General features: G+C 36.1%; 1 protein-coding gene across 8 annotated transcripts in view; it reads left to right on the forward strand.

The window, feature by feature from the left end:
• Positions 1-12,034, forward strand: part of DCAF6 (DDB1 and CUL4 associated factor 6) — a 74,751-nt gene that overhangs the window by 23,880 nt on the left and 38,837 nt on the right. For 7 of the 8 annotated variants that reach the window (XM_063150184.1, XM_063150186.1, XM_063150185.1 and 4 more), the window contains exons 4-10: positions 1,551-1,736; positions 5,119-5,232; positions 6,282-6,417; positions 7,266-7,480; positions 9,243-9,336; positions 10,643-10,762; positions 10,979-11,224. In XM_063150184.1, coding sequence (XP_063006254.1) covers positions 1,551-1,736; positions 5,119-5,232; positions 6,282-6,417; positions 7,266-7,480; positions 9,243-9,336; positions 10,643-10,762; positions 10,979-11,224 — 1,111 coding nt within the window. The remainder of the gene's footprint in view (positions 1-1,550; positions 1,737-5,118; positions 5,233-6,281; positions 6,418-7,265; positions 7,481-9,242; positions 9,337-10,642; positions 10,763-10,978; positions 11,225-12,034) is intronic. The other variant, XM_063150190.1, reaches the window with a different exon arrangement.

Here is a 12,034-nt window from a genome sequence, read left to right on the forward strand (position 1 = left end):
TTATCTATTGTGCAGAGTTTATTTTAATATCCTACTAGGGATAGTTGCTCATTATATAATTTTTACATTAAAATATTTTAATATTTTAAAAGGTGCTGCAATTTAAAGCTTTATGATTTCATGGGACAATTTCTCCCCCTGTTGTGTACTACTTCTCTACTTAAACATAATGAGGAATATGGGAGATGTTTTGTTTTCTTTTTTTATTTTTCACTCAGTTAGCTGAGTTATTTATTTTTTGTAACAGCAGAAAAGATGATTTTTGAATTACTTTTTTCTCCAGTACATGCAAATGTAATTATAAAACAGCAGGTACCAGCAAGAAGACTCAATAATCAGTGTTATTCCTGAAATGTACTAGAGATGTGATTTTTAATGAGTGTTACAGTTATGATAGCTTAATTTTTTCTGGCTTGAATAAGAGAATCTATACAGGAAAAGGCAGCAAATTGGTATCATAATTGTGTTGTAATTCTGTCATATTGGCAAATATCCTTATTACCATATTTTCTGTTATTATCTAGGTAGAGTAGCAAAAATAGACTTCAGCCATCAATATTTTGTTTCTTTCAGAATATGCAGATAAACTGTTAAACTTTTTTAGTGGGAATTATTTAAAAGGTGTGAAATAGCACTTCTGAACTGTTAGTCATGAGCTGCTACTGACGGAAAAACTTCATTTGCAAAACACTTCCTTTGATTAAGTTAATTGAGTGGAAATTTGGAAGTAATTTTCATACTGTAAACAACTTGGTGAGTATTTCTTTCCTAATGGGAGTGGTGAAAATGCAGTTTGCTTCAAGTGCTGCAGATGGGAGAAATAAGAATATAATGTTTACTTGTTCACAGGAAAGCATGTGGAGGTTTTTTCAGTTTTGGTAAACTAAATATGTGAGGAAGGATAAAGAGTCACTAAAAAGTGTTTAAAATCAGCTGTGATGGTGAAGTAAATCGTATGTTTCTCTGCTTTAATGTTAATGAATGAGTCTAAGTCAAGTCCTGGTTTATTTCCCTGTATAATCAAGTTCTTAAATGTTTATTTATTTTTGGCTAGTTTCAAAACATTCTTGCTTATAAACATCAGTTCTCCTTTTTTAGAGTGAGTTGAAGAGTAACATCAAATTTTAAAGTCTATAAAGTTGGCTTGGATTGCAGTACCTTATTCTTCTTGGCTTACAATGTCCCAGATCTTCTAAGGGTCTCCTCACAGATGTGCTGAGTGGCTGCACCATCACCCTGACTAATGTTTCACTTTGAGAAACCTGATGTGCTCTGGAACCAGCATTGCAAAACCAAAGGTGGCAGCTGCATTCCAGCCCTTGCATTTTGCAGGCTGCTTCGTGCAAGTGCCTGAGCAAATCTCTCTTGTAGAACCACTTTGTTCTTAGAAGAAATTTGGTGTAAAGGCAGCTTGTGTGTTGTGTTGTACTGAACTGTAGGTCCCTGGCCGCCTGTGCGTAACTGGTATTTCACAGTCTGAGTTTTTTCCATGCTTTATTTGCTTGGAAAACACTGACCTGCTGCAGCCTCCTTTTTTCTTTGATCTCTAGGTTCTCACAACGATTCGCTCAGGACACAGAGCCAATATTTTCAGTGCAAAGTTCCTGCCATGCACCAATGACAAACAGATTGTTTCTTGTTCCGGGGACGGAGTCATTTTCTACACGAATGTTGAACAGGATGCAGAGACCAACAGGCAATGCCAGTACACCTGCCACTATGGGACTACCTATGAGGTACCTCCTGAAATAAATCATAAGTTTAAGATCAGTAAAATATGTATTTTATTGTATTGTTGCCCAAGATTTCAAGCAGACTGCTGAGAACTTTGTTGCAATACAGTGAGAGTTACAAATTTTCTTCTGTCTTTTTTGAATTGTTTTTTTTATCCCATTTAAAAAGTAGACTTGAAGAGAGAAATGTGCTAAATTAAATTGAGAAACTTGCAAAAAGTGGTGCTATTAACATTACTTTGCACATATGAATTCACCTTCACTGAGCTGAGCAAAACAGATTAAAATTGAGCTCTGAATTTCTTCCTGAGGTAGGCTGGGGGGTGGGGGAAGTGACTGTTTTGCATTTTTATTTTTATTCTTCCCCCCTGCCCCTCCCCTCTTCCCTGAACTTTTCAGCAGTTTCATGCCTTTTTCACAATTCAGATTCTTCTAAGAAATGTTTAACTCAGCATGTGTAAATAACTTAATCTCAAAAAAGTGTTTAGAATTGTAGATAATTTTTCTATTGTGTATTCTAGTTAACTCTTTAGGTGTAAATTTAGCCACAGTCTTTTCAGTCCTCCCTTGGAAGTTTTGTTCATATAAATTAGGCCAGTGAGGAAGCAAAGTATTACTTAAGTTAGGAAAATAGAAAGATTTGTTGTTCTATCTGCCTGTTTTAAATAACAGCAAAAGATGCTGCTTGCAAAACTTACTATGCTTAAAACAGAAAAAATTGTACATTTTTTGGTAGGTTATAAATGTTCCTGTTACTTTCACTATTTGTTGGGGCTTTTTTAACACTACTGCAGTACACACACAGGGGAAAAATCCCAAATCCATTGGTTTTTTATTTATCCAGCTCAGATTTCATAGCAAACTTTTAGATCACTTTCTTTGCATATTAAATGAATAAAATCTTTAAAACTTCTCATAAAAAGAATTGAGGTGTGTGAAAAAAGAAAGTGGCTGTAGTACTGCCAGAGTTAATTTTTGTTCCTGTAGTAAAAGTGTCCTTATGGTAGTAATTACACCAATTACATTTCCCTGCTGTATTGCACCATCCAAAATGGTCTTTATTGCTGAATAAAAATCATCCCAAATATGTTAACAAGAGGGCATTATTATTGTTTTGAATGACAGGAGTGTGATACAGTTTTGGTGGGTTTTGCTGCTTTTAAACACTGTTAATGGAATATCAAAGGAATATCAATATCAAAGGAATATTTGTAAAGGAATATCAAAACCTCTATATGACACTGGCTGTTTTAACAACTCTGTCCCTTTATGAGGTTGTTTTTCTTATCCTGTTTTGCACTGAGGTTGGGAGGTTCCTGGAGTGGAGAGATAATTTCTAAATATTGTGATGGTACTGCCCAGCTGTATGTAACCACATCATCATGTTAAATATAGAACTTTGACTCACTGGGTTCTCTAAATAACAAAAGCTAAAAGCTGCCCCTGAGGTACCAATTCTAAATTTGAATGTGGTTTGGATTTATGCAGCCCTTGGAGTTTGTGGCAGTTCAAGACATTACAAAAACATGAAACAGAGGAGTGTGGAAATTGGTGTAGATTGTTGTAAACTGTGAGATACTTGTACAATTGTTTTCAGTTCTGAGTGAGAATAGATTAAGAGTGGGAGAGGCTCTTGAGACATGCTTCTGAAGAAATTATTGTTTGGACAAGACCTTGACAAGTTTGTTTTTTCTCAGCCAAATCTTTTCTTTATTGCCCTTCATGTGAATTACATTTCAGAAAGGGAATGTACTTTTATGAACACCTCTTACTTTCTTATTTTAAATACAGTGAAGTGATCACACAGCTATACACTTTTAAAGTTAAGTAGCAAACAAGTTTTTAGTTAGTAAAAAAACAATTTTATATTTATAATGTACTTGTTGAACTTAAATGTAGTAATATTGACTCAATTATTGGGGCTTGCACTTCTCCATTTTTCTGGTTTAGTGCTTATAAAGAACTTAGGATGTTTGTGATCACTGGACATAAAAGTTGCCATGTGCAAGTTATATTACATGGATAGGGTGAAATTGCATCATTGTGAACAAAAATAAAACACAGCTACTAAAAATAAGAGCTTTTCACATTCAGCAACATTATTGGAACAAAATGTTTTCACTGAAAGCTCTGCTAAATGCTTGAAGAATTTAGTGGATTGCTAACTTTTATAGCTATGCAAATGAAGTTAATTTGAATGAAATATGTAGTGAAAACCAGTCTTCAATATGTTACACTGTTACATTGAAGAACTGTGGTCATAGCTCAGCAGTTCTGTTAGTATTCAAGCCTTGCCTTTGTTCTGCAAGTTACACTTCTTATTTGGCACAGCAAGCATTGTCTCAGTTACTGTGCTGAGCCTTAGAAGAGAGGCTGAAGCCTTCAGCTGTTACCTTTGTAACCCCATTTCAGGTAGAGAGATTTGCAGATAACCATAAGTTACTTTTATTAAGAATTTTGGGAGGTGAGCATGATAAATCATCTCATTTAAAATGTTAAAGAATCACTCGTGCTCTGTGCTCCATGAATGTATTACACTATTAACCATTGTTGTTGCTTTATGAATTTCTACTGATAGTAGCAGGAGTGTAGGAAAATTAAAATAGTGCCACAACATTCTCTGTTTTCTGTTCTAAGAGACAGAGTGTGAGTAAACTGACATTTCCTGTGCATTCCCTGACCTGTGGAATTAAGGTCATATTTAACATTATGATCACTTGCCTTTTTATTTTGTCTTGAGGAGGCTTTGAGTGAAGCTATTCATGTGAGACTCCATCTGAGTTGGCCCTAGCTGGAGAAGGGCTGAGCTTAGGAAAATGGTTCAGTACAGTGCTCTCTCAAAAAAAAGAAAATTAAAATATTGCAGAAATATTGCAGTGAGGAGGTAGCTTGGTAGCAGCCTTTAATGCAGACTTGCTGCAGGGAACTACCTAGGATGTAAAGGAATAACCCAATGGGAATAAAAGCCATTTAGTATTTTCAGGGCATTCAGACTTCTGAGGATTTTGTTTGTAATTGTCTTCTGTTACTTGATAGAGAATAAACAGAGCTTTTGTTGATTGTTGCAGCAAACTGATAAGTTATCTGAAAAGTGATTGCAGTAAATGTATGTTGTGCATTCAAAGATAATGGAAACAACTGTAAGCCTTGACCTATGGATATTTAATCTTATGTGACATTTAAAAGTTTCCTTTGACTTGAACAGTTCAAACCTTTTCTTGAAAATGAGGAAACATCATCAGTTTTTCAGTTTTTCTCGTTACTTCACTGGAAAGCTTGACTTGAGTCCTTGAGCCTTACTGCTGCTGCAAATATTGATCCTTTTATTTTTAATTTAGTGTTATTTCTGGAGGCATTAATAATCTTTTGTTTTTCTTTTGAGCAGATTATGACAGTACCAAATGATCCCTACACTTTCCTCTCTTGTGGTGAGGATGGCACTGTGAGATGGTTTGATACTCGCATCAAAACAAGTTGCACAAAGGAAGATTGTAAAGATGTAAGAATGAAACCTTTTAATAAAGATTTCAATAATAATAATAAGTAAAATAAAATAGCAATAAAAATCTTTTAATAAAGATTAATTACCTAAATGTAGAGCTGTGCATCATACAAACACATGATATGAATTCTGGTAAAGCTTTTAGAAGTAATAGATTTCAGGGTCATTGGTGGAGATGACAGTATGTTTCTCAAGGAACAATAAAATTTGCAGAGGCTTTTTTTCATTTTTCTTTTTAAAATTTATTATCTCTTTTGGCATTTTTTAAATTAAAAAAAATATAAAAATGTTTGGTGTGAGGCTTCAGATATGGTAGAAAAAAATTGTTGAAATTGAATCTTTTAGTCTGGTTTACACTAAAACTGGAGGCAAAATATGAGCCTTGAGAATCACCTGCAGCCTTGTATTCTTGAGCACCCTTTGTCCCTCTGTAATAAAAGATTTAGTAATGAATTATATTAGATTACTGGTATTACCAGTGACCACTGGTTTTCAATTTTAGAAACAATTTTAATATTGAATTGGAACAAAATTATCAAAGTATGTATTGCTAGTCTTGATTAATTTTGCTCAGCCTTGTGCACATTTGCCAGTTCTAGGGGTTTCCTTCATTTTTTCCCCCTTTACCCAGTTAGTTATCTGCCTGTAGATGGAACCTGCTCTAATCCTTTAATTGATTTAAACTGTTTCTGCATATTTAGTGCTCTTCCACCTCCACAGTTACTGTGTTTCCATAAGGAAATCCAAGATGCAAGGTAGTTTATAAGTCTGTTTACCTCATCTATTTTTCAATGTTCCTGTGTTTTTGTTTTGATTAGGTTTCTTTTTCAGTTGTTCTGGTAGCAGCTTGCTTTCTCTGATAGTTTTCCTTCTGTGCAGTGGCTTTTCTGATAACACATTTGTGATCTGTCTTCACGGGCCAGACCTATTTTATCAAAATCTCCTTGGCTAAGCGAGGGCCCTGTATAGTGAAACAAAACAAAACAAAGAATTATACTTCAAATGTTCAAGCTATTGTTTCAGTGCTGTGTTTTTGTGTGTTCCAGGATATTTTAATAAACTGTCGTCGTGCTGCCACCTCTGTTGCTATCTGTCCACCCATCCCCTACTACCTGGCTGTGGGCTGTTCTGACAGCTCAGTGAGGATCTATGACAGGAGAATGCTTGGCACAAGGGCAACAGGTAGGAGCCACATGGTGCAGAGACCATTTCTGCCCACTAGCAGTGCCCAGTTCAGGTTATTTCCAAAACAGGTGGTGAATGGCTCAAGTGGAACACTGCGGAAGTGTAGCTTCCTTCTCTGGCAACTGTGCTTTGTAACAGTAGAGTCACTTCACTCTAATATTTGCTAATGTAGAAATCTTCAAAGTAAGTCTAATCTCTTCATGCATCTCAGAATGAATTGTGTACTGAGTGCGGGAAAGGACATTTTGTGATTTCTCTTATTTTGTCTTGAAACATGTGATTCCAGGATTCCAAAAAGCCAGGGATTGCAGCCTCTAGTGGTCCACCTGAAATTTAATTAAGTTCTTGTCTTGTACTCTACCATGGTGGAGCTTGATGCTTGTTATGGGAGATCTCATGAAATCCATAATATCCTGCACTGTGCTTGCCTTTGTAGTGCAAAGGCACTAAATTTCTTTCTAATTTGTGTGTAGATATAGATTTGCATCGTTGTTTTGTGATTTTTCATTCTAAAAATTCCATTTGTGCCACATTTGACAGATAGCTTCCATACAACATCATGTAGTGGGTATGTGAGACATTTATATAAGTGAGTGTGTTTTAATTTTTTATTTTTTGTAATGTATGTAGAATTTTTAAACAAAAATAATAAAGATTGTAAAATCTGATATGTCATTCTCCAGATCAAAATTATTGCAGAAACTACAGGATACATAGCTTTTCCCTGATTCTCTTTTGTTGGATCCCAAATAAGAGCTTTATTGAAGCAGTTGAAAATTTGCAATAGTAGATGTGTAATTCTTTTCTTCCTCCTCTCTTTCCCCTCCTTTATTTTTTTAATAAAGGGAATTATGCTGGCAGGGGCACTGTTGGAATGGTCGCACGTTTTGTCCCCCCTCATCTCAACAACAAATCCTGCAGGGTAACATCCCTGTGTTACAGTGAAGATGGCCAAGAGATCCTTGTGAGCTACTCCTCAGATTACATTTACTTGTTTGATCCCAAGGATGACACAGCACGAGAGCTTAAAGTCCCTTCTGCAGAAGAGAGAAGGGAAGAGGCAAGTGGTTAAGATGACCTCCTTTTATCTTTTATGTTTTATAGCTTGCAGCACACAAGAAATACCATCAGTTGTGTTCCCCTTTAATCTGAAAATAAAGTTGCTGGTCATAGACTGAAGTGTGACAAGTAGATTGTCACAAAAATTGTGTATTTTTAATACATATTTGTTTATGTATTTATTTACCATATTTTATCACTCTGGTTTTCCTTCTCGTCTGGTTTCCCTCTCTCTCAGAGATGAGAAGGCATCTGCCTGAACCTTGGGGCAAAAGGTCACTCTGTGTTCTCTTACTTTTCATGCCATGAGAAGCATATTCCTTGAAATTAAATATTAATACTCCTTGGTAAAAGCTATCATTTCCTGGCAGATATGAGGGAGTACAGGTTGTTTAGAATAAGGAGGCAAGCCACGGTTACTGAGCAGTATTAAAATTTTCAAAACTCAAGCACTTGTCAATTATAAGCTCAGTTACAATGATACTGACCCTTCCAATCTAAATTTTCTGATTAATATTAAAAAAATGCCTTTAACTACAGTGAAGTTGTTTCTGTCTCTCCCTGCACTCTCCTAACCATCCACTGCTTTTTTCACTGGTGTTTTGTTCAGCCTTTCACAAACTCTGTATCCTGAGTTCCTCGTCTTTAGTCCGAGGCCACAAGGGAGTTCTCAATGAGTTGTCAGCATCCTGCTGTCCTCAACTGCAGGATCAGTGTGATGATAATGATGATGATTCCTGTTTCCTTTTTGCTGTGAGAAGTGTGATGTTGACATTTCCTTCCTCCTTTTTCTTAGAATCTGTTTGGAACCATTTTTAAATGTTTTCAAACACATTTTACATTATGTGTTTTCTTAGTCAGGAATAGTCAGGAATTTTGCTTTTAAATGCTTATTCTTTGTCCTTGTTGTCCCTAAAAATGTTATTGCTTGAGTATTTTTATTTCAGCCTGGCTTAAAGTTATATACAGTAGAAGAAATGTAAAGACTTCTTCTGAAATCTGCTAGTGGAGTTATGAAAATTAAAACTATGTGCTTACACCACAGGGGATTTAGTTTAAAATTGTCAGCAGTTTCTGGGTTGGCTGGTTGATTTTGTTTGGTTTGGTTTCTTTATTTTTAAGGCCAGAAATATCCAGCCAATACACTTGACTTCAAACTCTGACCTGCCTTTCTAAATGAGCAAAGCACTCCCTGTTTCTCTTGAAGCTGCTGAAAATAACACCACCCATTTAGTGATTGTTTGATACTTCTTGCTGTAAAAAAAGTATTATAAAAGCTAAAAGAAATTAGGTTGAAAATAAACCAGAGTTTATTTGCATAAAATGTTCTCTTTTTTTAATGTCTGATATTTTTCCTTTTGCCTAATTACAGATCCACATTTTGTTAAGCTGAAACTCTTATATAATTTTTAATGTGAAGAGGTGAATATTTCTGCAGAATTCAGGCTGAATTTAAGAAAACCTTAATTATTACTGGTCACTAAAGAAAGATTCAACATTATGAAGCTAGTTTAAAATAAAAGCTGCATTAGTTCTGACAGTCATTTATTCAGACTGTTAAAGCTAAAACTCGTGCATTTTGTTGATAAGTGTTGTGCTTATTCATGGATAGCCTGAACATAAGGCTGACGTTCTGTGTTTTGGTGACAGATTTGAATTTAGGTGACTTTAAAAAACAGAGATTTATCTTTAGGCTCAGAATCCTGTACTGTAGAACATAAATAGCTGTGTGATGCTTTTCTCTCCTTTTTTCTCTCCCCCAGTTACGTCAGCCTCCCGTTAAACGTCTGCGGCTCAGAGGGGATTGGTCAGATACTGGGCCAAGAGCAAGGCCTGAGAGTGAGAGGGAGAGAGATGGTAAATGCATTTGCATTTGAAGGGGGTTGTTGTCTTTGCTCCCGTGTTTTGCTAGGTTTTTGTTTCATTTTGGGTTTTTTCTTGCTTTGATTTGGGTTTTATTTTCCAGTTTTTCTGACGTATTCCCAAAATACGTGCTTCAGATTGTCCTTGAGTTAACAATCAGCCAAGCTTTAAGATGGAATTCTTAGAATTTAGCACAGAGCTGCTATTGTACAATGATTTTTAAAATTGAAAATATTGAAAATGTTCTTACCAGGAAAATGATATTGTTTCATTTAGGCTGCTGTAAGTAAAGGAGAGCTTTTGTTTTCATTGTCATTGCTCAGGGACTAACACTAGCGCTTATTTCTTTTTTTCCCAGTCACACCTCATATGCAATCACAATTACAAATTAAATGCTCTTTAATGGTTGCATTTGGGGACTGGAATTCAAAGCAATAGGATTTTTATGTTATACTTTTCATTTTTATAATGTCATTTAGTAACACAGGGTGGCAAATTTTTATGCTTAAATTTTCATGTTTATAATATATTACTCAATTGCTTGAGAATTTAGTAAATAAAGCATTTCCAAAGAATGCTTGGGTATCAAAAATTGGAATACCAAAGCAGGGCAGAGCCTTTTTTGTCACTCATCTTAATTTTCATCTATAATGTGTTCCTGTTTAAATCTGACAAGCTGTGGGGTTCCAAGTATTTGACTCTAGTTCCCTTTAATCTTCTTCCCTTTTCTGCCTACAGTTTCCCTTTCCAGATTATCTGTGTTGTTCTCATTTTCCTGCTTCCCCAAACTAGAGTAGAAGTGTCTGGGATTCTGTACCTGACACAGGCAGTAGGAGATGCTGTTTAGGGAGAGGACATAAGCCTGTCCTCTTAGTCTGTCTTTTGCTCCTCCATTATTTGGAATTAGTGGATTAGAAACATTGGGGGATGTGATCCCATCTGCTCCTTTACAATCTGCATGTGGTTCTGTTGCCTATGGGCTTCTGAAACACATTTTTTAATATGTTGATAATATTCCTTATGGCATCTGTAACCACCTTTAGTATGTTTTCTTTGGCTGTTGCAATTCCATTTTTTAAGGTCAGAGCTGTACAGGAGGGGAATGAGGGATCCCAGCAGAGGGTCAGAGACCTGTACTGTGAAAATGAGGATGCACAGGGGCATTGGGAACAGGCTGAAGGGAATTGTTTCTTGTGGGAGAAGGGGGTGAGGGGTGGTCTCCATTCCTGGAAGAAATGTGGGGGGAGAGGTACTTTTTGGTAAACTTGCAGATAAAACTTGAGCACCACTTGTTCTACAGGGGAGCAGAGTCCCAATGTGTCTCTGATGCAGAGGATGTCAGACATGCTGTCAAGGTGGTTTGAAGAAGCCAGTGAAGTTGCACAGAGCAATCGAGGACGAGGAAGATCACGGTCCAGAGGTGATTTCCTTCTTTTCAACTACAGAAATTGTGTTTATAGTGGATGTGCAGGCTTGGAATATCAGCCTTTCCTAGGTGTAAATAAAATTTTAGTGCACTGAAAAACTGAGCACATTTATTTGCTACAGGAATGATAGTGCACAGGGATCTTTAGAGACAGAGTAAGTTTACTTTTGAGCTCTTTTTCTTGCTTTTTTGTTCTGTTTTTAATCAAAGGTGGGACTAATAGGACTGATGCTCCTTCTACTAATAACATGGCACCTAGTAGAGAATCAGAAACTGCAATGGAAGTAGATGGTTCTGAACAGCTTCCATCATCCTCCTCTTCTACCATGTCAGCTCAAGCTCCTTCAACATCATCTTCGACAGAAAGTCCCCCTTCAACTTCATTACTGTCCTCTCCTGATAATGAACAAAGGCCTTCTTTTGGGGCCTCAACTCAGCCTGTGCTGCATCAGTCTGGTGAGAAGAAATCCATCTTGTCATTGTTTGTGAAAAATAAGAAACAATTCTCTTTTAGGATATTTTGGGTAATAGATCTCCATCTGTTTTCTTCCTTGCACATCCTTAATGAGACTTAAGTGTTTTATAGTTACCTAGTGGTTACAGCAGTGGTTTAAAGAAAGAGTAAAACCATCAACTCTATAGCTTTGTCTGAAAAGGAAATTTACAAGGGAATCACCAGTATTTTGAGGTAGAAATAAAAACTTTTTGCTTATTTTTCTAAACTTACTGTTGTTGTCTTCATGGAGTATAGTGATATCTTGCCCTCTTCCACTGGGATTTGGCTGTAGCAGCACCAGTGCAATGAATAGCAGAACCTGTGCATGTTAAAATCAGGGGAGGTAGGGGATGTCTCCTTCAGGAGGAACCTCCATCCTCAACATTTCAGAGTCAGAATCTACCATATTAAACACAATTGCTTCAAGCTATGTCATTGAAACTTTGTGAGTTTCAAAAATATAATGCACCAGAGAGGATTTCTAGAATTGTGATGCATTTTCTAGCCTGCATTTTAAGAAATCTGTGCTGACCAGAAAAATATTTTTCTCTGAATGTGCTTGAATTTCTAAGCAAAAGTTTATTCTGCTAGCATGAAGCTGAAGTTATTTCTTAGTCTAGCTCTTTTCTAAGAGTATTTCTTCTTTTTCAGTGTTACTTTAGATTTCAGAATATATTTAGTTTTGAAAGGGGTAGTGATGTTTGGTTGACAGACAATAGATACTTTTTAATTTGCTATATAATATTTGTTAGATTCTTTGACTAAATCTA

The sequence above is a fragment of the Melospiza melodia genome, chromosome 2 (genome assembly GCF_035770615.1).
Source record: "Melospiza melodia melodia isolate bMelMel2 chromosome 2, bMelMel2.pri, whole genome shotgun sequence".
Classification (NCBI taxonomy): domain Eukaryota; kingdom Metazoa; phylum Chordata; class Aves; order Passeriformes; family Passerellidae; genus Melospiza; species Melospiza melodia.